This window comes from Salvelinus namaycush, chromosome 17 (genome assembly GCF_016432855.1).
Source record: "Salvelinus namaycush isolate Seneca chromosome 17, SaNama_1.0, whole genome shotgun sequence".
Taxonomy (NCBI): domain Eukaryota; kingdom Metazoa; phylum Chordata; class Actinopteri; order Salmoniformes; family Salmonidae; genus Salvelinus; species Salvelinus namaycush.
The window spans coordinates 13,191,777-13,219,682 of NC_052323.1; the positions used below are offsets into that span (position 1 = coordinate 13,191,777).

Genomic DNA, 27,906 nt, shown 5'->3' on the forward strand with positions numbered 1-27,906 from the left:
AAATCAAGAGAATTTGTCAAGCAGTTACATTGCTATCCACAATCAAGAATGCCTTCATGTTCTTTCTTTATATACAGCACATAGTACCTACATGTGGAGTGATTGATCCCCATTGAAACTAGCAGACTTGCAGTTCAGTACCAGGGAAATGCACCTATGGCAAAATACTAACTTGTGGAATGAACTTGATCGACAGCATTTTGGCCAGAGACATGAACTCACACACACTTGCGCAAACAATGTAACTAACACTCAATAATACAGCCATACAATCATTGCATCAGTCCATATCTTTTTCTCACACACCGCACACGCACGCACGCACGCACACACACACACACACAAACAAACACATTGCATTCATTACTGGCGGAGTGTATCAATCAAATCATCTCTCGCTGAATTGTCATTGTTATACTCTAACATAGCCCTGTACACGTTAAATCATGTTTTCCCTCTAGAGAACGGAGACTAAAGCCACAGCTGAAAGCTGGTGTCCAGTATAAAGTCTTCCACAAACGTGGAAATGCTCAAATTGATTGACAAACTCATTTAGGAACACACAAACTGAAACTGTCTCTTCCAGATTCACATTATAGTCATAGGTTGAAAAAGTATCCGAAGGGCGAAGAGAACATCCACAGTGTGTGTGTGTACTTCCATTCTAGTAGCAGGTGAGACGGTTAGAGAAACTGCATTGACTATCCATGTCCAATAGAGGTCGCTGTTGGTCCAGGTGTGGAGTGTAACAGGCAGGGAGGCAGATCCCTCAGGTTTCTCCTGTTTCTTCCCTTCATCAAAGTTTAATAAATATCTGACAGACAGGGACAAGCATGAGCATTAACCAAACCTTAGCCGCTGTAATCCTACACAGAAACACACTCTCTCTAACGCCCCACATAATCAGTCAAGAATAATTAAGAGTAATTAACACAATGCTTAGCATATTGCTGTTTTCTCTTTCTGTAACACATGATTTCCAGTGCTCTATTTGTGACACTCGTTTGTGCACGGGTTGATGGTCACCACACTTGTAACTGAATGTTAGGGATTGTTCTCATATCGTTTGATTGTGATTGACACCAGAGCTACTGAAGGTACCAAGACACACTGATGGTTATTGTAAATAAGTTCACAGAGTTCCCTCTAAGTTAAGAAATGGAACTATGTAGGAATGTGACTTAGGGCTCTGTTCAATAGAAATTGAAAGGTAATTTCCTATTGAGCTGACATATGCACCGTTTACCATGAATGCAGTCTTCCCTAACGCGGGAATGTTGCCTTTAAATTTCAATCACACCGTTAATGCTGAACTTCTGCGATACGGACTGAAGAGAGCCCTTGTCATTCTCGTGAAACAAATCCACTTCCTCTTTCAGGACACAGCACCTACAAGCTGTTTGGACACACCTTTAAATCTAGAGAACCATTGACTGACTAATGAAACACTAAATTCCTGTCACTTCCTCATTCGCGCACACAGCTCACCTCACTGAGCAGAACCCACACGTCAGAGTTGCTGTGTACCAGTAGACGTAAAGCAGAGATGGGCTGCATCTGTGCGTCTATCTGTCCCTCCGCCATCCCATCCACAAAGGAACCTACAAACATAAGACAAACATTCAATAACATATTAGTAACCTGAACGTAGCATTATTCTGAAAACCCCTGGCAGAATATACAGTCTATTATAACAGTAATCGACTCTATAACCAGTCATGTACAAAACATCCCACAGTGTGATATAACATTTTAACAATTGGAGTTTCATATGAGACTATTGTCTATGAGGAAGTCTGTTAGTTATGTATGAATGGATTGGACTCTGACATCAATGGAAGGCTTCTAAGGTGTGTCCGTGCCTTTGTTCTTCTCTGCTGTGTTGGTACTGTAGTCTCTGTGTGTGTCTCTCTCTCTCTCTCTCTCTCTCTCTCTCTCCTCTCTCTCCCCTCTCTCTCTCTCCTCTCTCTCTCTCTCTCTCTCCTCTCTCTCTCTTCTCTCTCTCTTCTCTCTCTGGTTTCCACTAATTACCACAGCCACAAAATTGTCTATATCATAAAAAGTAATATAAACAAAAATGTACTTTTGGTCTTAATTTAAGGTTAGGGTTAGCAGTGTGGTTAAGTTTAAATCACATTTTAAGAAGATAAATTGAAGAAATATGTGGGGTTTATGACTTTGTGGCAACTATTGACGACCCTTCTCACTTACAGCAGTCATCCACTATACAGCTAGCTTCGCCCTCATGTCGGTGTTAGCAAGCAGGTTAGGTAGTGCTTGGTATCAACAGCCAATCCAGTAGGGGCTGGAAACTATATAGTGAGCTTTGATTGGTTAACAACAACGCAACATCGCGGAGTACGCAACAAAAGTTCCACTTTCCCCAACTTTGGTCCCGCCTTGTTCACGCTCCCTCGCCCATGTTTGCGTCATCCAACGGTCCCCGCCCACTTCGCTTCCCTTCATTGAAAACGAATGGGACTCCGTTGTTTCATCGCCCCCCAACATGCTAGATGGATTTCTGCCATTAAGGGGAACATTGACTTCACATTTCAATCCCGCTTTAAAAGCTCAATGCGGATTGAATAGGGCCCTTGTACCATATCAGTACTATACAACTTCAGTTTTCACAGGAAAAGGCGGAGTTGGGACATCAGGACACAGTAGCATGTTTAAACATCCCCTGGACACAAAATAGTACCAAGCAAGTGAAGGTTATTTTGAATGAGTGCATTTCGCAAGTGGCAAGTTTGCATCAACTTCACTAAAACCACTGCAAAGGTTTTCGCCTGCAAACTTTGGTTTCGAATCGCGTTGTTTTGGTATGTCTAAGTAGTGATATGTTGGGAGAGTTGTCTTTCTGAAGAGGATGTTAATTCTTCTTTTTTCTCCCTTTTTGAAGTCACCAAGAGAATCCGTCATTAATCCTAGTCCTACTGCTGTTGCCGCTCTAGGTCTAGTATTTCCAAGACTACTTCTCGCTCTCGGTCTCCTTGTAACTCTATATCCGTCTCCCTTAGCTGTCCCTTCTTCTGGCTCTTCAACAATTGGGTCTTATATCAGGTGTGTAACAGCTAATTAATATAGAGTCGATGTCCACACCCCCGTGTAAATGTAACTAGTATAATAATAAAAATCCCTGTCATAATCCATATGTTTAAACTGACAATCGGTCTTCTCACAAGCTAATGTGACCCCATACAGTGCCTTTGGAATGTTTGCAGACCCCTTGACTTTTTCCACATTTTGTTACATTACAGCCTTATTCTAAAATTGATTAAATAAATAAAAATAAAATCCTTGTCAATCTACACACAATACCCCATCATGACAAAGCAAAAACAGGTTTTTAGAAATGTTTGCAAATGTATTAAAAATACATAAGTATTCAGACCCTTTGCTATGAGACTCAAAACTGAGCTCAGGTGCATCCTGTTTCCATTGATCATCCTTGAGATGTTTCTACAACTTGATTGGAGTCCACCTGTGGTAAATTCAATTGTTTGGACCTGATTTGGAAAGGCACACACATGTCTATGTAAGGTCCCACAGTTGACAGTGCATGTCAGAGCAAAAACCAAGCCATGAGGTTGAAGGAATTGTGCGTGACAGGATTGTGTCAGGGCACAGATCTGGGGAACGGTACCAAAAAATGTCTGCAGCATTGAAGATCTTCAAGAACACAGTGGCCTCCATCATTCTTAAATGGAAGAAGTTTGGAACCACCAAGACTCTTCCTAGAGCTGACACTCCAGCCAAACTGAGCAATCGGGGAGAAGGGCCTTGGTCAGGGAGGTGACCAAGAACCCGATGGTCACTCTGACAGAGCTCTAGAGTTCCTCTGTGGAGATGGGAGAACCACCATCTCTGCAGCACTCCACCAATCAGGCCTTTATGGTAGAGTGGCCAGACGGAAGCCACTCCTCAGTAAAAGCCACATGACAGCCCGCTTGGAGTTTGCCAAAAGGCATCTAAAGGACTGAGAAACAAGATTCTCTTGTTTGATGAAACCAAGATAGAACTCTTTGGCCTGAATGCCAAGTGACACGTATGGAGGAAACCTGGCACCATCCCTACCGTGAAGTATGGTGGTGGCAGCATCATGCTGTGGGAATGTTTTTCAGTGGCAGGGATTGGGAGACTAGTCAGGATCTAGGCAAAAATGAACGGAGGAAGGTACAGAGAGATCCTTGATGAAAACCTGCTCCAGAGCGCTCAGGACCTCATACTTGGGTGAAGGTTCACCGTCTAACAGGACATCGACCTTAAGCACACAGCCAAGACAATGCAGGAGTGGCTTCGGGACAAGTCTCTGAATGTCCTTGCGTGGGCCAGCCAGAGCCCGGACTCGAAACCGATCGAACATCTCTGGAGAGACCTGAAAATAGCTGTGCAGCAACGCTCCCCATTCAACCTGACAGACCTTGAGAGGATCTGCAGAGAAGAATGTGAGAAACTCTCCAAATACAGGTGTGCCAAGCTTGTAGCGTCATACCGAAGAAGACTCAAGACTGTAATCGCTGCCAAAGGTGCTTCAACAAAGTACTGAGTAAAGGGTCTGAATACTTATGTAAATGTAATATTTCAGATTTTTATTTTTAATTAAATGTGCAACCATTTCTAAAAACCTGTTTTTGCTTTGTCATTATAGGGTATTGTGTGTAGCTTGATGAGGGGGGAAAAAACTATTTAATACATTTTAGAATAAGGCTGTGACGTAACAAGTCAAGGGGTCTGAATACTTACCCAATGCACTGTATATGGTCAGTGTTTTACTCTATGAACCCCAAAAGCTTCACGGGCCTCGTCTGAAGTCGGTACCGCCAATGTGTCAACTTCTGTCTGTAGCGTCCTAACAGTTTGGCCTACAAACTAATATGACCTCGCCATCGGAATCTGAGACTCTCACAAACGTGTACATGTCAGTTGTTTTGCTCTACGACGCCCACAAGCCTCACAAGACGGAAGGTAACCCGGTAGCAGTTTTAAAAAAGTGAATGATAGTACATATGGAAGTACTCTAGTGCCCCAAAAAAGGGGTTAAATATAAGTCAATTTGGGGGGGGATCATTTCCTGGGCTTTCTCAGATCTCTTAGATATAGGACAGACACTTCAAAACATAATTCCTTTTTATTTACTTTTTAAACTTTTTTATGAATATGTTAATCAATGTGTTTCTATGGGATAATACTTTAGCAGTAAGGCTAAATTCAATGTTTCATCAAATAGTTGTTTTATATATATATATATATATATATATATATATATATATATATATATATATATATATATTACACACTACCATTAAAGTTTGGGGTCACTTAGAAATGTCCTTGTTTTTGAAAGAAAAGCACATTTTTTGTCCATTAAAATAACATCAAATTGATCAAAAATACAGTGTCGACATTGTTAATGTTGTAAATGAGTATTGTAGTTGGAAACGGCTGAACCATCCCTCCTGTGTTCCAATGGCACATTGTGTTAGCTAATCCAAGTTTATCATTTTAAAAGGCTAATTGATCATTAGAAAACCCTTTTGCAATTATGTTAGCACAGCTGAAAACTTTTGTTCTGATAAAAGAAGCAATAAAACTGGTCTTCTTTAGATTAGTTGAGTATCTGGAGCATCAGCATGTCTGGGTTCCATTACAGGCTCAAAATGGCCAGAAACAAAGTACTTTCTTCTGAAACTCGTCAGTCTATTCTTGTTCTGAGAAATTAAGGCTATTCCATGCGAGAAATTGCCAAGAAACTGAAGATCTCGTACAACGCTGTGTACTACTCCCTTCACAGAACAGCGCAAACTGGCCCTAACCAGAATAGAAAGTGGAGTGGGAGGCCCAACTGGGAGTGCACAACTGAGCAAGAGGACAAGTACATTAGAGTGTTTAGTTTGAGAAACAGGCGCCTTATAAGTCCTCAACTGGCAGCAAAGAAAAAGCCATATCTCTGGCCAGTGTCTGTTCTTTTGCCCATCTTAATCTTTTCTTTTTATTGGCCAGTCTGAGATATGTTTTTATCTTTGTAACTCTGCCTAGAAGGCCAGCATCCCGGAGTCGCCTCTTCGCTGTTGACGTTGAGACTGGTGGTTTGCGGTCATATTAGTTTGTAGGCCAAACTGTTAGGACGCTACAGACAGAAGTTGACACATTGGCGATACTGACTTCAGACGAGGCCCGTGAAGCTTGTGGGGTTCATAGAGTAAAACACTGAACATATAAAAATCTGCCGTTTCCAGCTACAATAATTTACAATATTAACAATGTTAACAAAACTGGTTTCTGATCAATTTGATGTTATTTTAAATGGACAAAAAAATTGCTTTTCTTTCAAAAACAAGGACATTTCTAAATGATCCCAAACTTTTGAACGGTAGTGTTTATATATATATACATATATACATATATACATACCTACAGCGGTCCTACAATTTTTAATCAAATAGTTAAATTAGAGAGATGTATTCAATCCACTAATACTAAACATGTGCATTTAAACATCTCTATTTTTAGGATTTTGATCTTGAATATAGTTTATTAGAGGTATGAGTAGCACCATCTTGAATTGCCATAGTAATGACTGATGCCAATGCGTTATTGGCAGGGTTGAGCAAATTGTGAGTTTTGCCTTGGGGACTGAAAGTGAATGCTGCCAACAGGAGTTTCCTTGCCTCCACTGGACCTGAAAGGTTCCTCACAACTTTGACAGCTAAGGTAAGAAACTGTATACAATTTGTTTTGATGTTGGTAATTATAATATTTACATTTTAGAGTATTTATTCCGATTGATAAGATGAGTCTCTGTGAAATTAACTTTTGATGACAAGCCGAGTAGAAAGTCAGCTAGCTGCCTAGCCTACATCATTTATCACTTCCCTTGTTTTGTCTTTTTAATGTTTTTTATTTTTTTTTATTATTTTTTTTTTTTTTTTTTTTTATTTATTTTTTTTTTTTTTTGGGGTGGATCAGCTTAATATTGCGGAAAGAATGTTGCTTCCAATGTAATTGTCTGCATCATTTCCAATCCCCCATATTTTTTTGGGTAAATATATATATCCATACACGCATGCATACATATATACATATATACATACACATACCTATATAGACATACATACTTTTTTAAAGAATATACCTTTATTATTATTCCCCGCAACCCTACCACCGCTCCCCCAATTGGAGTAAACTAATAAACACTTCTGCTTTTACCTTCAATTTATACATCTTATACCTATTTTACAGACACAGACTACTTTATAATAGTTCTCTCTTGTTTGTTCTTAGTCCTTCCTCTATTTCTGTTGTCCATCCAATTTTATTTCCACTTGTAACTGTGCTATTTCACAAAAGCTCCGCACCTATACACATTTCACAGATCCCGTATGCCCTACATTGTTTATCTTGTTATTAGTCCCACCCTTCAGTTCCACTCAACCCTTCCCATCTATCTTCCAACATCATCCATTTCGGATTTTTATTTGCCATATATTTTTCAACTGTGCTGTGATGCTTCACAAAAGATTTGAACCTTCCTATTCTCATAGCTTCTACAGATTGTAAATTAAAAATAAACATTTTTGCTAAAATAATTATTATATTATTGATTGATTGACTATGGCTTTTCAAATCCCCCAGTATTGCTATCTGTAGCGTTAGTTCTAGGCAAATGTTGCAATTCTTCAGCCATTCCTGGACCTGTGACCAAAAACGAGCTACATATGGACAATACCAAAATAAATGATCTAATGACTCTGCCTCCTCACAACAGAATCTGCAGAGCTGGGAAGATTGTATACCCCATATATATAACATTCTATTAGTTGCAAGAATTTTGTACAGTAATTTAAATTGAAAAATTCGAAGTTTTGAATCCGGCGTTGTTTTGCGTATCAATTCATAAACCATGTGCCATGGAATGGGTACATCGAAAATCTCTTCCCAACTATTTTGCAATTTATATGGCACAGCTGTCAGTTTTTTGGTCCTTAAATGAAATTGGTATATGTTTTTATTTATCACACTTTTCTTTAACCATTTATGTTCTTTAATACAGGGCCGACATACAAGTTCCTTACTTTTTTCCCCTTCTACTTGCCTCTTCCATTTTTGTGGTAATGCTGCAATTAATTGGTTGTAATTTTGGGTAGAGCAGACATTTCCATATGTCTGTGTTAGCTGCATGTGTGACATAACTCCACCAGTCCTATTTATGATATCATTCACAAAAATTATACCTTTTTTAAACATTTCTTCGATAAATACAGTTTTTTTATCAATTACTATATTTGAATTTAACCACAATATTTGTTGTACTATTTGTTCCGTCCTTTCAGGTGGATTAAACTGAAATTGCAACCAACTTTCTAAGGCTTGTTTAAAAAATAAGGATATTTTGGAGATTATTTCCTTTTCAAACAACCGAAAGTGAGCAGGTGTAATCTGAATAAAGGGAAAAAGGCCCTTCTTGAACATAGGATGAGACATTCGTACCAATTTACTAGAGAACCAGTTTGGATTTAAGTATAACTTTTGTATGACTGATGCCTTTAGTGAGAGGTCTAATGCTTTAATATTTAATAATTTCTGCCCTCCGAATTCATATTCGTTATATAAATAGGCCCTTTTAATTTTATCTGGCTTGCCGTTCCAAATAAAATGGAATATTTTTTGTTCATATAATTTAAAAAGCAGGTCACTAGGTGTAGGCAAAACCATAAGCAAATAGGTAAACTGTGATATGACTAAAGAGTTAATCAGGGTGATTTTTCCACAAATAGACAAGTATTTTCCTTTCCATGGTAGCAAGATCTTATCTATTTTTGCTAACTTTCTATAAAAATTTATTGGAGTGAGATCATTTCTTTCTTTTGGGATTTTTATACCGAGTATGTCCACATCTCCGTCAGACCATTTAATTGGTAAACTACATGGCAATATAAAATGTGTATTTTTTAGTGATCCAATACGTAATATGGTACATTTATCATAATTTGGTTTTAATCCAGAGAGGATAGCAAAGGTATCTAGATCCTCTATGAGGCCGTGGAGAGACTCTAGTTGTGGTTTTAAAAGAAAACATGAATCATCAGCGTACAATGACACCTTAGTTTTTAAGCCACGGATTTCTAATCCATTAATATTAATGTTTGATCTAATTTTAACAGCTAACATTTCGATGGCAATAATAAATAGATATGCCGATAGTGGACAACCTTGTTTTACTCCTCTAGATAGTTTAAAACTTTCTGAGATGTAGCCATTATTTACTATTTTACACCTAGGGTTACTATACATAATTTTAACCCATTTTATAAGAGATTCCCCAAAATTGAAATATTCTAGGCATTTATATATAAACTCCAGTCGTACTTTATCAAAAGCCTTTTCAAAATCAGCTATGAAAACCAGACCTGGTGTCCCCGATATTTCATAGTGTTCTATTGTTTCCAGTACTTGCCTTATATTATCTCCAATGTATCGTCCATGTAAAAAACCTGTCTGATTAGGATGAATAATATCTGACAAAACTTTTTTTATTCTATGCGCCAAGCATTTTGCTAGGATTTTTGCATCACAACACTGAAGTGTAAGAGGTCTCCAATTTTTTAATTGGACTGGATCTTTATATATACCACTTGGGTCCTGTTTCAGTAATAACGATATCAGACCTTCTTGTTGCGTGTCTGATAATCTACCATTTATATAGGAGTGGTTAAAACAAGCTAATAATGGTCCTTTGAGTATATCAAAAAAAGTTTTGTATACTTCCACTGGTATGCCATCCAGCCCTGGAGTTTTCCCATCCTTAAAGGCCCCAATTGCATCAAGCAGTTCCTCCTCTGTAATTTGGCCTTCACATGAGTCTTTCTGTACAGATGTTAATTTTACATTATTAATAGGAAAAAAATCCATACAATTAGTTTCAGTTAGTGGAGATGGAGGAGCCTGAAACGAAAACATATTCTTAAAGTACTTTACTTCCTCTTTCAAAATATCATTTGGTGAATCATGCGTGACTCCATCATTTGTAACAAGTTTTAATACATTTTTTTTGGTAGCATTTCTATATTGAAGATTGAAAAAGAATTTGGTGCATTTTTCCCCATATTCCATCCAGTTCGCTTTATTTTTATAATATATTACACTGGATCTTTCTTGAATAAGTTCCTCCATTTCTTTTTGTTTTTCCTCTAACTTATTCTGTGCCTCTATGGTACCGTTTTTATTGCTATCTAACTGTACTGTTAGTCCTTCAATTTCCTTTGTTAATATGGACTCTTTTGATCTAAATTCCCTTTGTTTTATAGATGAGTACTGAATTGCATGGCCTCTAAAGGCACACTTAAAAGTGTCCCATACAATAAGGGGATCTGCTGTACCTATGTTATGTCTGAAAAAGTCAGTTATAAAATCTTCTGTCCTAGTTCTAAACAATTTATCATCTAGTAGACTTTGATTAAATTTCCAATATCCTCGCCCACGTGGAAATTCTGTAAGAGAAATATATATGCCAATTATGTGATGATCCGACCGCATTCTGTCCCCTATCAACACTTTTTTAACTTTTGGTGCCAGAGAGAATGGTATAAGAAAGTAGTCAAGACGACTAGCTTGATTCAGCCTCCGCCATGTATATCTCACTAAATCAGGGTATTTAAGTCTCCATATATCCACTAATTCCAATATATCCATGACATTCATGATTTCCTTAAGTGCCTGAGGGTGATAGTTTGTAGTGTGATTTCCTTTCCGGTCTATAGAGGTATTTAAGACCGTATTAAAATCTCCCACTATAATAATAGAGTCTAGTGTTGCTTGTAGAGTTGATAAATTCTTATATATATTTTCAAAGAAGCTTGGATCATCATTATTCGGACCGTATAGGTTAACAAGCCATATTTGTTTATTGTCCAATAACATATTTAAAATAATCCATCTACCTTGAGGATCTGTTTGGACAATTTGCACATTTGGATCAAAATTATTGTTAATTAAAACCATCACCCCTTTTGAATTTCTTTGCCCATGGGAGAAATATATTTTGCCCCCCCAGTTCTTTTTCCACAAAACTTCATCTAAAACTGTTGAATGGGTTTCCTGTAAACAATAGATATTATAATCCTTCTCTTTTAGCCAGGTAAATACTGATCGTCTTTTCTTATTATCTGCTAAGCCATTACAATTGTAACTGGCTATACTTATTTCACCACTTACCATAATGAGACACACCTTTCATTCTTTTAATCAGAATATATTTTTGTAAACGTACTATTAAAAAGTAACACAATGATTGAGTGTCTATATAGTTGTACCATGATATTTGCATTTCTACTAAGTAAACCTCCAATTGGTCCCTACTATTCCACCCGCTAAAAGGCCTCATCTCGAGATGGCTTGTCATCCCAATGCCCGGTAGACCACCCTCGACCCCCTGTATCCCATAGCCCTGAACTGACTGGGATCCATTCTTTGAAAAGAGCATACAGTGCCATTTACCGAATTGAAGAAGATCAATTACCATATGCATTTCCATTGCCCTCACCTCGATTTGTATTATATATATATCTGTGGATCATCCTCTATTGTCCCTAACATCTTTTACTTCTTCCTTCGCAACAGTTGTGGGATACACACATACACCCACACACACTCAGCCCTTACCCCCACACAACCATAAGCTCACTTTCTCAACAATTGCACCATCCCAGAGCCCAACTCAAGATGGGTCATGATTTACAAATGCACTTGCAGCTGCAGCTGCATGAGAAGGCCTGCAAGACCGCACAAAAAATTAGCAAAAATTGAGAGATTTATTTACCATTGTCATATCCTAGATAATGGAGGTCAAATGTACACCTTATTCCTGAAACACCCACAATACGGCCACCCGTCATGACCATGTCCCCACGCATCTCCATGCAGTCCGACTTTGATTTTGTGCCGCCAGGGCCACAATAATATACCCCCTCTCTGAATGTCCGAGTGTGACCCCCTCCCCATGGGTTACTGCAGCTAGTGTTGCCAGCACTGCCACTGCCTGGGTGGGGGCACCCCACCGGAATCCCCACCGGCTAGGTACAAGGTCGTCAAGGTTCTCATTAGCAGCTTTGAGAATTTCCTTGTATATTATGCTCTCCCTATTATGCTCTAATGTTTTATTTGATAGCTGTACATAAAATGCTCATATGGACAATTTGAATTACATTTGTCATTAGGCATTATTCAGAGTTAAACGAACTGGCTAGTGATTTGATATATAGCTAGCCAGCCAGAGAGGTCTGCTGCAGGATTGCTATTTTACCAGTAAAATGTAGCTAGCTAGCTAGATAGTTACATAACTAGATATCTCATTAGGTGTCGGTTTATCTGTGATATGTCATATGATTCCTAAAAATAGTAGCTAAGCTTGCTGGCTGTTGAATACAGTAAGTCATGTAGCCTAAGCCTGAAGCCTAACCCTAAATGATTATAGCTACAGTTGAAGTCAGAAGTTTACATACACCTCAGCCAAATACACTGCTCAAAAAAATAAAGGGAACACTAAAATAACACATCCTAGATCTGAATGAATGAAATATTCTTATTAAATACTTTTTTCTTTACATAGTTGAATGTGCTGACAACAAAATCACACAAAAATTATCAATGGAAATCAAATTTATCAACCCATGGAGGTCTGGATTTGGAGTCACACTCAAAATTAAAGTGGAAAACCACACTACAGGCTGATCCAACTTTGATGTAATGTCCTTAGAACAAGTCAAAATGAGGCTCAGTAGTGTGTGTGGCCTCCACGTGCCTGTATGACCTCCCTACAACGCCTGGGCATGCTCCTGATGAGGTGGCGGATGGTCTCCTGAGGGATCTCCTCCCAGACCTGGACTAAAGCATCCGCCAACTCCTGGACAGTCTGTGGTGCAAGGTGGCGTTGGTGGATGGAGCGAGACATGATGTCCCAGATGTGCTCAATTGGATTCAGGTCTGGGGAACGGGCGGGCCAGTCCATAGCATCAATGCCTTCCTCTTGCAGGAACTGCTGACACACTCCAGCCACATGAGGTCTAGCATTGTCTTGCATTAGGAGGAACCCAGGGCCAACCGCACCAGCATATGGTCTCACAAGGGGTCTGAGGATCTCATCTCGGTACCTAATGGCAGTCAGGCTACCTCTGGCGAGCACATGGAGGGCTGTGCGGCCCCCCAAAGAAATGCCACCCCACACCATGACTGACCCACCGCCAAACCGGTCATGCTGGAGGATGTTGCAGGCAGCAGAACGTTCTCCACGGCGTCTCCAGACTCTGTCACGTCTGTCACATGTGCGTGTAAACCTGTTTTCATCTGTGAAGAGCACAGGGCGCCAGTGGCAAATTTGCTAATATTGGTGTTCTCTGGCAAATGCCAAACGTCCTGCACGGTGTTGGGCTGTAAGCACAACCCCCACCTGTGGACGTCGGGCCCTCATACCACCCTCATGGAGTCTGTTTATGACCGTTTGAGCAGACACATGCACATTTGTGGCCTGCTGGAGGTCATTTTGCAGGGCTCTGGCAGTGCTCCTCCTTGCACAAAGGCGGAGGTAGCGGTCCTGCTGCTGGGTTGTTGCCCTCCTACGGCCTCCTCCACGTCTCCTGATGTACTGGCCTGTCTCCTGGTGGCGCCTCCATGCTCTGGACACTACGCTGACAGACACAGCAAACCTTCTTGCCACAGTTCGCATTGATGTGCCATCCTGGATGAGCTGCACTACCTGAGCCACTTGTGTGGGTTGTAGACTCCGTCTCATGCTACCACTAGAGTGAAAGCACCGCCAGCATTCAAAAGTGACCAAAACATCAGCCAGGAAGCATATGAACTGAGAAGTGGTCTGTGGTCACCACCTGCAGAACCACTCCTTTATTGGGGGTGTCTTGCTAATTGCCTATAATTTCCACCTGTTGTCTATTCCATTTGCACAACAGCATGTGACATTTATTGTCAATCAGTGTTGCTTCCTAAGTGGACAGTTTGATTTCACAGAAGTGTGATTGACTTGGAGTTACATTGTGTTGTTTAAGTGTTCCCTTTATTTTTTTGAGCAGTGTACATTTAAACTCAGTTTTTCAAGTTACCTGACATTTAATCCTAGAAAAAATTCCCTGTTTTAGGTCAGTTTGGATCACCACTTTATTTTAAGAATGTGAAATGTCAGAATAATAGTAGAAAGAACGATTTATTTCAGCTTTTATTTCTTTCATCAAATTCCCAGTGGGTCAGAAGTTTACATACACTCAATTAGTATTTGGTAGCATTGCCTTTAAATTGTTTCACTTGGGTCAAACGTTTCAGGTAGCCTTCCACAAGCTTCCCACAATAAGTTGGGTGAATTTTGGCCCATTGTTCCTGACAGAGCTGGTGTAACTGAGTCAGGTTTGTAGGCCTCCTTGCTCGCACACGCATTTTTTCAGTTCTGCCCACAAATTTTCTATAGGATTGAGGTCAGGGCTTTGTGATGGCCACTCCAATACCTTGACTTTGTTGTTCTTAAGCCATTTTGCCACAACTTTGGAAGTATGCTTGGGGTCATTGTCCATTTGGAAGACCCATTTGCGACCAAGTTTTAACTTCCTGACTGATGTCTTGATGTTGCTTCAATATATCCACATAATTTTCCTTCCTCATGATGCCATCTATTTTGTGAAGTGCACCAGTCCCTCCTGCAGCAAAGCACCCCCACAACATGATGCTGCCACCCCCGTGCTTCACGGTTGGGATGGTGTTCTTTGGCTTGCAAGCATCCCCCTTTTTCCTCCAAACATAACAATGGTCATTACGGCCAAACAATTCTATTTTTGTTTCATCAGACCAGAGGACATTTCTACAAAAAGTACGATCTTTGTCCCCATGTGCAGTTGCAAACCGTAGTCTGGCTTTTTTATGGAGGTTTTGGAGCAGTGGCTTCCTCCTTGCTGAGCGGCCTTTCAGGTTATGTCGATATAAGACTCGTTTGACTGCGGATATAGATACGTTTGTACCTGTTTCCTCCAGCATCTTCACAAGGTCCTTTGCTGTTGTTCTCGGATTGATTTGCACTTTTCGCACCAAAGTACATTCATCTCTAGGAGACAGAACGCGTCTCCTTCCTGATCGGTATGACGGCTGCGTGGTCCCATGGTTTTTATACTTGCGTACTATTGTTTGTTCAGATGAACTAGGTACCTTCAGGCGTTTGGAAATGTTTGTGACTTTGCTACTTACAGGCGTACATTAGCATATTATTTCAGTTATGGACTATCAAATATGAAATGGTTACCTTTTTTTAATGTATTATTGTTATGTACTATTAGCGCTATGTACCTCTCTCATTCTTTCTCCTCACCTGCCATCCTCTCTTCTACTTATCCCTTACCTCTCCCTCGTCTCTCTCGCTCTCTCCATAAATCGTATTATCTCAGTTATGGACTAGGTGAACTTCAATCTACTGGAAGACTACTCTATAATATGCTTTAATATTATCTTTTTTTTTTTTTATTCCAGTTGAATTTGGAAAACAATATCCCTGAGATTGTTGTATAATCTTTTGGTTGTGATAGCGATGAATGAGACAATGTATTCCCCTAACCGTATTATTTTAATAAAGTTATTGTTTTATTGATATTATATTACTTGTGTATGTCTTTCCTTGTCATATGTAAGAATAAATGCCATTTGTAATATGTTTCGGTGAATATATGTGTTTAATATGCTATCCAGATAAGTGTCTGATCACGAAAGATCCATAGGATTCTAGAAAAATACCAGTGTTCACTAAAACAGCTGTATCTCATTCACAGTAAAAGGTATTACTATTCTGATTTCAGATTTTCAACCCTTACAAAATAAGGCTCAATATGCTCTCAATCTTTCTCGTTCTTCATTAGGAAGTTGTGTAAATGACAGATGTTTCTTGATTGATGTGGTGCTATTGTATATCATATCATTTGAAAGAGCTGTTTCTCAGCTTTCAAAATATGTATCATGTTTTTGACAGCAGCAAATTATGCTCATTAATGCACGCGAAGGTCATGGTCTCAGTAAATTCAGGAATTCCTAAACTCAACTATCGATGATGCAATAATGCCAATATAGCGATTTACAGTTACAATTAGCTGGATTTCTAAAGCCTAGTGTTTCCATTCCGCTGATTTATGATTCAGCAAAGCTTAGTCTTTCCTTATCTCTCTATTTGCACTATCTCAATCTCAGAAGGCATTAAGAGGGTCAACGGTACAGTTATACAGACAACCAACCCCCACCACACAGACACTACCAGGGTAGAGTCCGATAGCTATTCTAGTTATTGTATTTCTATGATTCCGAATAATCCAGACACAGAACAACACCTTGATGGAGGTGTGTCTGCCCGTCTTACCCTGACAAGTTTTTGTGTCTATAAGGCCAGAGATGACAGAGAAACCACTAGCAATCAAAGGAGATCAGTTTTTCCCGACCACATCACCTGACCAGGAATAAGAATATTAAAACGCATTTACCAATCACTATGAAGCCTCCGTAAGATCCTTCGTATTGAGGTGACTGGCCACCCACCAGTCTGTCTCTCACCGAGCTCTGGAGAGGAAAAACACATGTTAAACTGTGTTACAATGGACCTATGTCTTCACTATCTCAGATCGCATTCAGCAGAGCTGTATAACGCCTATGTCAATATTCATTGCACTATGACGATGGTTCTGCTCCACAGAAATATACAAATAGAGCTATATTTGAATAGTTCTACGAAACACAACCATAAGATAACTGAAGTTCTATGGAGTACAGTCATTCAAATGACTGTACTCACAACCACGATATGATCAGAAGTCTATGGAACACTTCCGCTATAACACTAGAACTAGAATGGGAATGTTTAAGATACATAAAGTTCAGCTACTGAAGGTACCAAGACACACTGATGATTATATTGATGACATTATGAACACTGTGTGATTCTTTCATTTTTGACTTTGTATAAGACTGTAGTGTATGGACAGGAGTGAAAGTTTCATATTTTGTGTTGATTTATCTCAAACACACACACACACACACACCCACACACACACACACACACACACACACACACACACACACACACACACACACACACACACACACACACACACACACACACACAGGCCATCAGCGTGTTAGCAGATAGCATATGGTGGTTGGTGTTTCCTGTCATCTTGTTACTTAGTCCCCAGGACCTGACACCTGAGAGTCACATTAGTCTCTTAGACCAGCTCCATGACACTGCAGTCACCAGAGATCACTCACTCACTCACTCACTCACTCACTCACTCACTCACTCACTCACTCACTCACTCACTCACTCACTCACTCACTCACTCACTCACTCACTCACTCACTCACTCACTCACTCACTCACTCACTCACTCACTCACTCACTCACTCTGCAGTTAGTATGACCTCCATGGCACTCACGTCACTAGGGAGCACCTCCACGGTGGTGTTATAAAACTTGTCTCCATTGATCTCAATGTTTCCGCTGCGAAACAGGTACCTGGAGAGACAAGATTGGATCATAGGAGTCATTACCTACTGTAGAATTGCAACAGTTGGGCTGACTGGTCAAAATAGAATATACCTCTGTCATATATCCCTCTCATGCCATTAATGACCACGATCAACAAGTGTCAACTAACTCAATACCTACAATGTATTTGCTCATAACTCGTAATTGCCTTTAACTCCGTTCTAGTTGCTTTGAGACATTCCCTGTGTGTCTAATCACAGTGTGGTATTGAATCAAATAACATTTTATTGATCGCATACACATATTTAGCAGATGTTGCGGGTGTATCAAAATGCTTGCATCAGGGCATGGCAAACATGACCTATTGGAGTCCATTGTGAGAAGGAGTGTGACAAGTGGAAGACAAAGTCCTGTTCCACGACCTTTATACAAGCAAGCACACAGAGGGAACTGGAGTCAGCGTCGGGAAGGCCATTTTTTAAATGTGACCTGTGGTTGAAGTTCAAATAAAAGTGTGTGTGTGTGTGTGTGTGTGTGTGAGGTGAGGTGAAACAGCTAGCTCACTAGTCTTTACTTGATTTGAATTTGTTCAGCTGCAGACAAACAGTCGAACTACACGTGCCCCTGTCCTGTCCCTGACTGTGAGAAGACACATGCTAGCAACTCCAAAGTCATTTATCGTATTCATTTCCAACGCAGTTCGTTACATTTAAAGCTACAATAGAGAAACAAGTCTGAAAATAAAAAGTTGTTAATGAAAGGAAATAGCACCAATCTTTAAGGGTTCTTTTTTCACAAGAGGACAAAGGGCTACCGATATCTGTTCACGTGCCTGGTGTTCACGTTCACGTGCCTGGTGTTCACGTTCACGTGCCTGGTGTTCACGTTCACGTGCCTGGTGTTCACGTTCACGTGCCTGGTGTTCACGTTCACGTGCCTGGTGTTCACGTTCACGTGCCTGGTGTAGGCTACTGTGGGGGTATGTGTGTGTCCACTGACCCGGTGACAGTGCGTGGCTGCGGGAAGCTGAGCAGGATGAAGTCTTCAGCGGTAGGGGTCAGGCCCCAGAAGAAGTCCTGGCCCTCATAGGCCCTCTCCAGGGTGTGCTGCTGGTAGTGCTTCAGACTACTGCTCAGCTCTGCAGGAGGGTTACTGTGGGCAGCAAACAGTGGCACCTTCCCAAAGTCCTTATCCTGCTCAAACACAATGGAGGGAGAGAGACATTTTAATTATAACTGCCACTAACTGAGTTTATCTTGCACAAACACACCAGAGAGAGATAATCTTACTTTCAGTTTCTGTACTTTCCCAGGCAGAGAGGAGTGAAGGCCTACATGTTGAAACAGAGAGGGTTTATATCTCAGCTTGAGCAGGCCCTTCTGCAGGTTGCAGTCTTTCTGGACAGGACAAAACAAGATGAAAAGCCCATCAACTCTCCATCCAATAAAGGAATTGTTCACTCACAAACTCAGGTGTGTGAGACGCGTGGACTCTACATTAGATTATCGTTTGCATTTCATTCTCTTGAACAGAAAACTTTATTTTGCTGAGCACAACTCACCGCATCTTTTTCTGGGTTGCAAGCCTTCACCCACAGAATGTGGTCCAACAGCCAATCAATGGGTTTGTCTTTGTGGAACATCAGAAAGAACTCTGCTATCATTGGTAGATCACGGGCTCGGAACATCTTGCCTGATGCAGACACAAACACACACACAAACCCACAAATTAAAATAAAATGACTTTACGACAAGGAAGAAGAGTCATGAGTATATTGTACATACCAGTGGAGGCTGATGAGGGGAGGATGGCTCATAATAATGGCTGGAATGGAGTAAATGGAATGGTATCAAACATATGGTTTCCATTCACTCCATTCCAGCCATTATTATGAGCCGTCCTCCCCCCAGAAGCCTCCACTGGTACGTATCCACTTCTTTGAGTGTGTTTTCTCAGTCAATAACCTCATGAACTAAAGGTAATAAATCAATTGCATATGTTCACCTGCTTTCGTTTCCACAGTTGTCTTACAGTAGAAACAAGTGTTTATCTAAAAACGATCAACGACGACCTCCTTTTCCAGACACACACACACACACACACACACACACACACACACACACACACACACACACACACACACACACACACGCACACACACACACACACACACACACACACACACACACACACACACACACTCATGAGCATAGACTCACCGATGAAGCCGAGCTGAGAGAACTCCAGGAACATCCAGTCATCCGAGGCCAGTGATCTGACGTATGTTTTCATGGCCTGAGAGTAACCAGGCTTAGCCACAATGTCATCTTCCAACTGACGACAACATATTTTTTCAATGAGGATGTGTTCATAAAAATATGATTTCAATTCACTTTCTAAATTCATATTTAAATGGAACAACTCACATACAGTTACACAGACAGACTGACTGACCAATCAGAGAACTCTGACCCCCACCTGTACATAATAGGTTCCCTTCTCATGTGCGTAGAGCATCAGAAAGCTGTAGTCCAAGTTCTGCTTGGTGCGCCATCTGAAAACAACCACAATACAAACCACTTACTTCAGGTATACATGATGTGTTAAACCTTTTTGTTTTCATGATTTTAAGACCACACATCTGTATGTGTTGGGTTGTGTTGTGTTTGGTTGTGCATGCGTCCGTTTCTCACTTGACTCTATCGATGGAGTCTCCAAAGGTTTCCCTGAGTCTGCGGAAGTTGGGGTAGAAGTACTGAGAAGGGGACACTACCTCCAACAGGCCTGAGTGCACATCCTTAGGAAAACTACAGCCACACACAACAGGCAAACACAGGTAAACTACAAAACACATTGAAGAAACAGACTAACAACAACAACAAAAACAGCCAAAATAGTCCAACTAAAATCCCAAACAACCAAAACATCTCACTTATGCTTAATGAGTTCTGCTACGGTGTTGACGTATTCTGCATCCATCTGAAATAAAGAGACAGAGAGAAGGGGAAATTAATGAGAAGGGGTAATCCAGTGAAAGTTTAAACATGAGGTCATATTACTAAGAGTGGTGTGTTCGTGTGCAATAGAATCAGTATAGATGAAACATGAGAGCTACAATATACTGAAGGTGTCTTGTGTCTTGACTCCTGTGTGTGCTCATATCCTTAGACACACAAACACTACACAACCACTACGCAAAGTTACCATCAATTGGGCAAACATTTGAGTTGGAATGCAAATATGCAAAGCAGTTGCAGGCTAGTTGTGACGCGAGTGGTCACAGTTGAACATTAGGAGCTGAAACGGCCTTAGGTCTTGAAATCAAGAACAGGAAATTCCCGTTACGTGCCCGTCAGTTTCTGTAGTTCAAGTCTAGTGTTAAAGCATACACACCTCATGTTCTGAAAGGCTCGGTCACACATTCAATATGTTTAGCAGGTCTTTTGATGGAATCTAATCACTTTGTTTTTCTAATCCCTCCATTTTCTGCTTGAATAATAATAGGTCGATTTGACCCTAAGGAGAGACCTGGCCAAAGTCTGGGGCCCCAACCTCAAGCCACATTTATTTAATTTTTATTCAACCTTTATTTAACTAGGCAAGTCAGTTAAGAACAAATTCTTATTTACAATGGCGGCCTACATCGGCCGAAACCTAACCCGGATGATGCTGGGCCAATTGCGCGCCACCGTATGGGACTCCCAATCACAGCCGGTTGTGATACAGCCTGGAATCGAACCAGGGTCTGTAGTGACACCTCTAGCACTGAGATGCAGTGCCTTAGACCGCTGCGCCACTCGGGAGCACACATTACCCCATCTACAAAGTCACTTCCTCTTATGCTTAACATCTAGAAAGACACTTCTACATGACCTGATGGGCCCCAATTGTTATTGACGTTAAGTGAGGTTTGATTGGCAAAGACTGTCACGTGTGTCCATATGCCTCTATCAGGGTACATGAGCAATTTACCTCGGCAACAAAGACGATGATGACGGTGTCTTCTCGTTCAGAAGGTGAAAGGTCGTAGAGCAGGGAGTTCAGGGTGCTAACCAAGTAGCTCTGCTTCTGACGCTTCACCGTAGGGATCCCCAATACCAGGGACACTGACGCACGCGCACACACACAGGGAGGGAAGGAAGGAAAGAACACAGTAAATAGCCTTATCTGCTGCAGATTTCAAATTTCCAGAGCTATTGATAACACAGGTGACGTTCTGGTGAAGAAGGAATAAAGTCCACACAGAGCAGGGAGGGTGAGGTGGGTGGATAGAGGTTACAGGGTGAAATCCACACCAGGTTGTGTAGCCTCTCACTTTAACACAACCCCTACTGTTTGTCAAAGAGGACATATTTACGCAGACACATTTTTACATGTAATACATTTCTACACACACACACGCACACGCACACACAGTGATTAAGACTGAAGGATGTGTCTTTCACCTCCAGCCCGGCCCTGTCCCAGGACGACGTTAGGATTCAGGCTGTCTGCGTGGTCCCGTAGGTGGGGCAGGTAGAGGTAAGCATTGGGCAGTCTGGGGGAAAGCAGACCGAGTCTTCTCTTTATCAGTCCTTCTACACTCCACACCACCAGAAACCAAACCAAACACACAACGAACGGTCAGACATAAAAAACACTTAATCCTTTTTTATTACAGCAGTACTTTAACAGAGTGCGGAGAGAGGTCTATTAGCGTTGTTGGCAATGTTTAAAAGGCTTATCTCGGCTTCACAAAAGTAAACAAACTTGGGAGGAGAGAGAGATGCAAATAAGGAAAGAGAAAGAAAGAAAGTAAGAAAGAAAGAAAGAAAGAAAGAAAGGAGAGAAAGAAAGAGATAGGGAAAACTGCCATTGACCAAAAACATGTGGATTCAAGAGGGGTAGTTTTATTTCTGCCCGTCTGTGACCAGCACTGAACATGAATTGAAAGTAAAGGATCGTCCTCAAACTGGATCCACAAAGTACAACGAGCCTTTACACAGATGACAACATGGCTGTCCTGTCACCTATGATCTAAATGTATACTGATGATAACTTGGCTCTGTCACCTCACCTGTGATATTAGTGGAGGAGTTGTTGCTCGGTATGGTGAGGTTCCTCAGGCTGGTCAGCAGACTGCTGAGCTCCCTGTACACCAGCTCCCCCCTAGACTCTGCAGCCAGCAGACGTTCATACAGCTGGATCATCTTAGGGTCGTAGGGGGGTTCACCCTTGTCTACCCACACGCACAAAAACACGCACCCACACATACAGTTGCATGACAGAAAGAGTCGGGAGGAGAGATAGAAACATTTAGAGAGAGGATAACAGTTACAAGTCTATGTTTAATGCATGGATTTGAAAAAATTTCAGTGACATCAAATTTTCTGAAGTATTGAGTAGTTGGGTGCAGGATAACAAAAGGTATAGCTCAGCAAACTGCATGTACAGTAGAATAACCACACACACAAACACACACACGCTTACTCCTCCCCCCAAAATTAATTAAGATAATACTCCCATAGCCCCATTCCACTGCCGGGATTTCCATGACAACCCCATTCATACTACATAGTTCCTCAAAGGACACTCCTGGTGTTTTAGTTGCCGGGTTAAACGCCTAAAGCAGGAAAGGGGCAAGGGAAATGGTGTGTACATTTCCCAGAAAACAAGGAATTCACACTTTAGTAGTCTTTCTTTAAGTCATTGAAGTATTGCATCATGTAAAACTGGTACCATGGTATAAAGTCACCATTACTTTTACTCTGTGTGTGCATGTGTGTGTGAGAGAGAGAGAGGGGAGAGAGAGCGAGAGCGAGAAGAGAGAGAGGAGCTAGAATCAAATTGACGTTTGTTGCACCTGGTGTACATTTCTGATTGTAACAGGTTGAGTGATCTGGTGTTGCAGAATCATGGAAATAGGCCTACCTCCAGATTGGAACCATTGGAAGGTATATACAGTTGAAGTCGGAAGTTTACGTACATTTAGGTTGGAGTCATTAAAACTCGTTTTTCAACCTCGCCACAAATGTCTTGTTAACAAACTATAGTTTTGGCAAGTCGGTTAGGACATCTACTTTGTGCATGACACAAGTCATTTTTCCAACAATTGTTTACAGACAGATTATTTCACTTATAATTCACTGTATCACAATTCCAGTGGGTCAGAAGTTTACATACACTAAGTTGACTGTGCCTTTAAACAGCTTGGAAAACTCCAGAAAATTATGTCATGGCATTAGAAGCTTCTGGTAGGCTAATTTACATTATTTGAGTCAATTGGAGATGTACCTGTGGATGTATTTCAAGGCCTACCTTCAAACTCAGTGCCTCTTTGATTGACATCATGGGAAAATCAAAAGAAATCAGCAAAGACCTCTGAAAAAAGATTGTAAACCTCCACAAGTCTGGTTCATTCTTGGGAGCAATTTCCAAACGCCTGAAGGTATCACATTCATCTGTACAAACAATAGTACACAAGTATAAACACCATGGGACCATGCAGCCGTCATACCGCTTAGGAAGGAGATGCGTTCTGTCTCCTAGAGATGAACGTACTTTGGTGCGAAAAGTGCAAATCAATCCCAGAACAACAGCAAAGGACCTTGTGAAGGTGGGGACAAAGATCGTACTTTTTGGAGAAATGTCCTCTGGTCTGATGAAACAAAAATAGAACTGTTTGCACATAATGACCATCGTTATGTTTGGAGGAAAAAGGGGGAGGCTTGCAAGCCGAAGGACACCATCTCAACCGTGAAGCACGGGGGTGGCAGCATCATGTTGTGGGGGTGCTTTGCTGCAGGAGGGACTGGTGCATTTCCAAAAATAGATGGCATCATGAGGAAACAAAATGATGTGGAAATATTGAAGCAACATCTCAAGACATCAGTCAGGAAGTTAAAACTTGGTCGCAAATGGGTCTTCCAAATGGACAATGACCCCAAGCATACTTCCAAAGTTGTGGCAAAATGGCTTAAGGACAACAAAGTCAAGGTATTGGAGAGGCCATCACAAAACCCTGACCTCAATTCTATAGAACATTTGTGGGCAGAACTGAAAAAGCGTGTGCGAGCAAGGAGGCCTACAAACCTGACTCAGTTACACTAGCTCTGTCAGTAGGAATGGGCCAAAATAAAATAAAATAAAATTTATTTATATAGCCCTTCTTACATCAGCTGATATATCAAAGTGCTGTACAGAAACCCAGCCTAAAACCCCAAACAGCAAGCAATGCAGGTGTAGAAGTACGGTGGCTCACATTCATCTGTACAAACATTATTGACCCAAGTTAAACAATTTAAAGGCAATGCTACCAAATACTATTTGAGTGTATGTAAACTTCTGACCCACTGGGAATGTGATGAAATAAATCATTCTCTCTACTATTATTCTGACATTTCACATTCTTAAAGTGGTGATCCAAACTGACCTAAGACAGGGAATTTTTACTAGGATTAAATGTCAGGAATTGGAAAAACTGAGTTTAAATGTATTTGGCAAAGGTGTATGTAAACTTCTGACTTCAACTGTAGGTATACAATTCAACATATCAATCAATATATAAAATATACTGAACAAAAATATAAACGCAACATGTAAAGTATTGGTCCCATGTTTCATGAGCTGAAATAAAAGATCCCAGAAATGTTCCATATGCACAAAAAGCTTATTTGTCTCAAATTTTGTGCACAAATTTGTTTACATTCCTGTTAGTGAGCATTTCTCCTTTGCCAAGATAATCCATCCACCTGACAGGTGTGGCATATCAAGAAGATGATTAAACAGCATGATCATTACACAGGTGCACCTTGTGCTGGGGACAAATAAAGACCACTCTAAAATATGCAGTGTTGTCGCACAACACAATGCCACCTATGTGACAAATTTTGAGGGAGCATGCAATTGGCATGCTGACTGCAGGAATGTCCAACTGAGATGTTGCCAGAGAATTTAATGTTAATTTCTCTTCTTCACCTGTGGGATCGTCTGAGCCCAGCCACCCTGACAGCTGATGAAGCAGGAGTATTTCTGTCTGTAATTAAGCCCCTTTTGGGGGGGAAAACATATTCTGATTGGCTGGGCCTGGCTCCTCAGTGGGTGGGCCTATGCACTCCCAGGCCCATCCATGGCTGCGCCCCTGCCCAGTCATGTTAAATCCATAGATTAGAGCCTAATGAATTTATTTAAATTAACTGATTTCCTTATATGAACTGTAACTCAGTAAAATCGTTGAAACTGTTGCATGTTTAGTTTATATTTTTGTTCAGTATATTTATCTTTAAATATTACCATTCGAAAACTGATACAGCAGTTCTGCACAAGCGTTTCACCTTTTGAAAGTTTGTAGCCTAATTGAAAGTTTGTAGCCTAATAACTAGTGTTACACGTGCGATATTTTACCATTTCCATTATAAGCGGTGAACCAGGTTAGAGAGAGAAAAACAGAAGCCAGAAGACATCCAAATTTGACATGGGTGAGCCTCATCTCATCTCTCAAACTGTCAATAGAAATATTCCGTCTGATTTTGGTCTATGACGAAAACAGCGCTGCCGTTGCGTTCAAATGATAATCCACTCAGGTTATTCTCGCGTTTGCTCCTGTCATGACACTGCAAACTATTCAGCCCCAGGTTAGTCGTCAGAAAGTCCGTGCCTAGACAGTGTGCACTGATGAAAGCCTGAAAGTCACTCCCTTATCTCTACATATAATTTAACATACAACGACAACCCCTGGCTAGCCTACTAACTCAGGACGTGTGACATTTTCCTGGAAAAGTGATGACACTTGAGCTGCACCTCTTTCAGTTGTGTTCTCAACCCCATCTGCTGGGCATATTTGGAACTGTGGGATTCTTTATTCCAGAGTGTTTCGTTTTTCTAGAAAGTCCTACCGAGAATAACCAACACTTTGAAATGTCAATAGAGGGATTGGTTGTTTAGCAACAAAACTGACGCGTGCGCAACTATGTAGCAAAACAGACAGGGTTGGCTTAGGCTGTTGACAATATGTAAACTATATTTTGTCTCCAAATGTTTATTGAAAACAGAAATACATTTGCACAATGAGCACTTGTTGTCTCTCAAATACATTGTCACAGCCAGCTCTAACTAGCTAACGAGCATCTTCTTGGACATCTTCAACCTGTCCATGTCCCAGGCTGTAGTCCCCACATGCTTCAAGGAGACCACCATCCTCCCAGTGCCCAAGAAAAACAAGATGACATGCCCTGATCAAGGCCCTTCTCCCCCGATTGCTCAGTTTGGCCGGGTGACCAGCTCTAGGAAGAGTCAGGGTGGTTCCAAACTTCTTCCATTTAAGAATGATGGAGGCCACTGTGTTCTTGGGGATCTTCAATGCTGCAGATATTTTTTGGTACCGTTCCCCAGATCTGTGCACCGACACAATCCTGTCACGCACAATTCCTTCAACCTCATGGCTTGGTTTTTGCTCTGACATGCACGGTCAACTGTGGGACCTTACATAGACATGTGTGTGCCTTTCCAAATCATGTCCAATCAATTGAATTTACCACAGGTGGACTCTAATCAAGTTGTAGAAACATCTCAAGGATGATCAACGGAAACAGGATGCACCTGAGATCAATTTCGAGTCTCATAGCAAAGGGTCTGAATATTTATGTAAATAAGGTATTTCGTTTTTTTTATTTTAATAAATGTGCAAGCATTTCTAAAAACCTGTTTTTACTTTGTCATTGTGGGATGGTTGGGTGTAGATTGCTACAATTTTTCTTTATTTAATCCATTTTAGAATAAGGCTGTAACGTAACAAAATGTGGAAAAAGGCACAGCCTGGGACACACTTCAACAGTCAGACATAATTTACAAACAAAGCATTTGTGTTTAGTGAGTCTGCCAGATCAGAGGCAGTAGGGATGACCATGGATGTTCTCTTGATAATTGCGTGAATTAGACAATTTTCCTGTCCTGCTAAGCCTTTAAAATGTAACAAGTACTTTTGGGTGTCAGGGCAAATGTAAGGAGTACAAAGTACATTATTGTCTTTAGGAATGTAGTGGAGTAAAAGTAAAAGTAGTCAAAAATTTGAATAGTAAAGTACAGATACCCCAAAAAACTACTTAAGTAGTACTTTAAAGTATTTTTACGCAAATACTTTACACCACCGGTAATAGGGAATAAGTGCCATTGCCATTTCTGTGAGTCCTGAGTCTGATTCTACAACCATAGGCACTGAACTCACAAGGCCGGTGTTCTTGAAGCTCTGGGATTAAATAAACATGAAATGTCTCAATCATCATCAAAGCTACTTTGCTGTGTGTTTGGTTTTGGTTGTATGTCATAGTAGAAGAGGAGGCTGATTGGAGGCGCTATAGCAGGGTGGGCTCATTGTAATGGCTGGAATGGAATAAATAGAACAGAATCAAACATGATGT

At 40.8% G+C, this 27,906-nt stretch overlaps 1 protein-coding gene across 2 annotated transcripts; it reads right to left on the reverse strand.

Annotated features, from left to right (window-relative positions):
* Positions 1–49: 49 nt before the first annotated feature.
* Positions 50–26,276, reverse strand: LOC120062312 (alpha-1,3-mannosyl-glycoprotein 4-beta-N-acetylglucosaminyltransferase B-like). 2 transcript variants are annotated; one of them, XM_039012186.1, is made up of 15 exons: positions 25,895–26,275; positions 22,569–22,730; positions 21,958–22,089; positions 21,485–21,618; positions 20,445–20,491; positions 20,206–20,319; positions 19,991–20,066; positions 19,732–19,846; positions 19,074–19,204; positions 18,802–18,909; positions 18,512–18,705; positions 17,461–17,539; positions 16,512–16,587; positions 1,489–1,601; positions 50–814 (listed from the first exon to the last, which is right to left on the reverse strand). In XM_039012186.1, the coding sequence occupies exons 1-15, from the start codon at positions 25,977–25,979 to the stop codon at positions 797–799; spliced, it is 1,584 nt and encodes a 527-aa protein (XP_038868114.1). In that variant the 5' UTR covers positions 25,980–26,275; the 3' UTR covers positions 50–796. The 2 variants fall into 2 exon arrangements, with proteins under 2 accessions (XP_038868114.1, XP_038868113.1); XM_039012185.1 differs by having other exon boundaries at positions 50–1,601; positions 25,895–26,276.
* Positions 26,277–27,906: the final 1,630 nt, after the last annotated feature.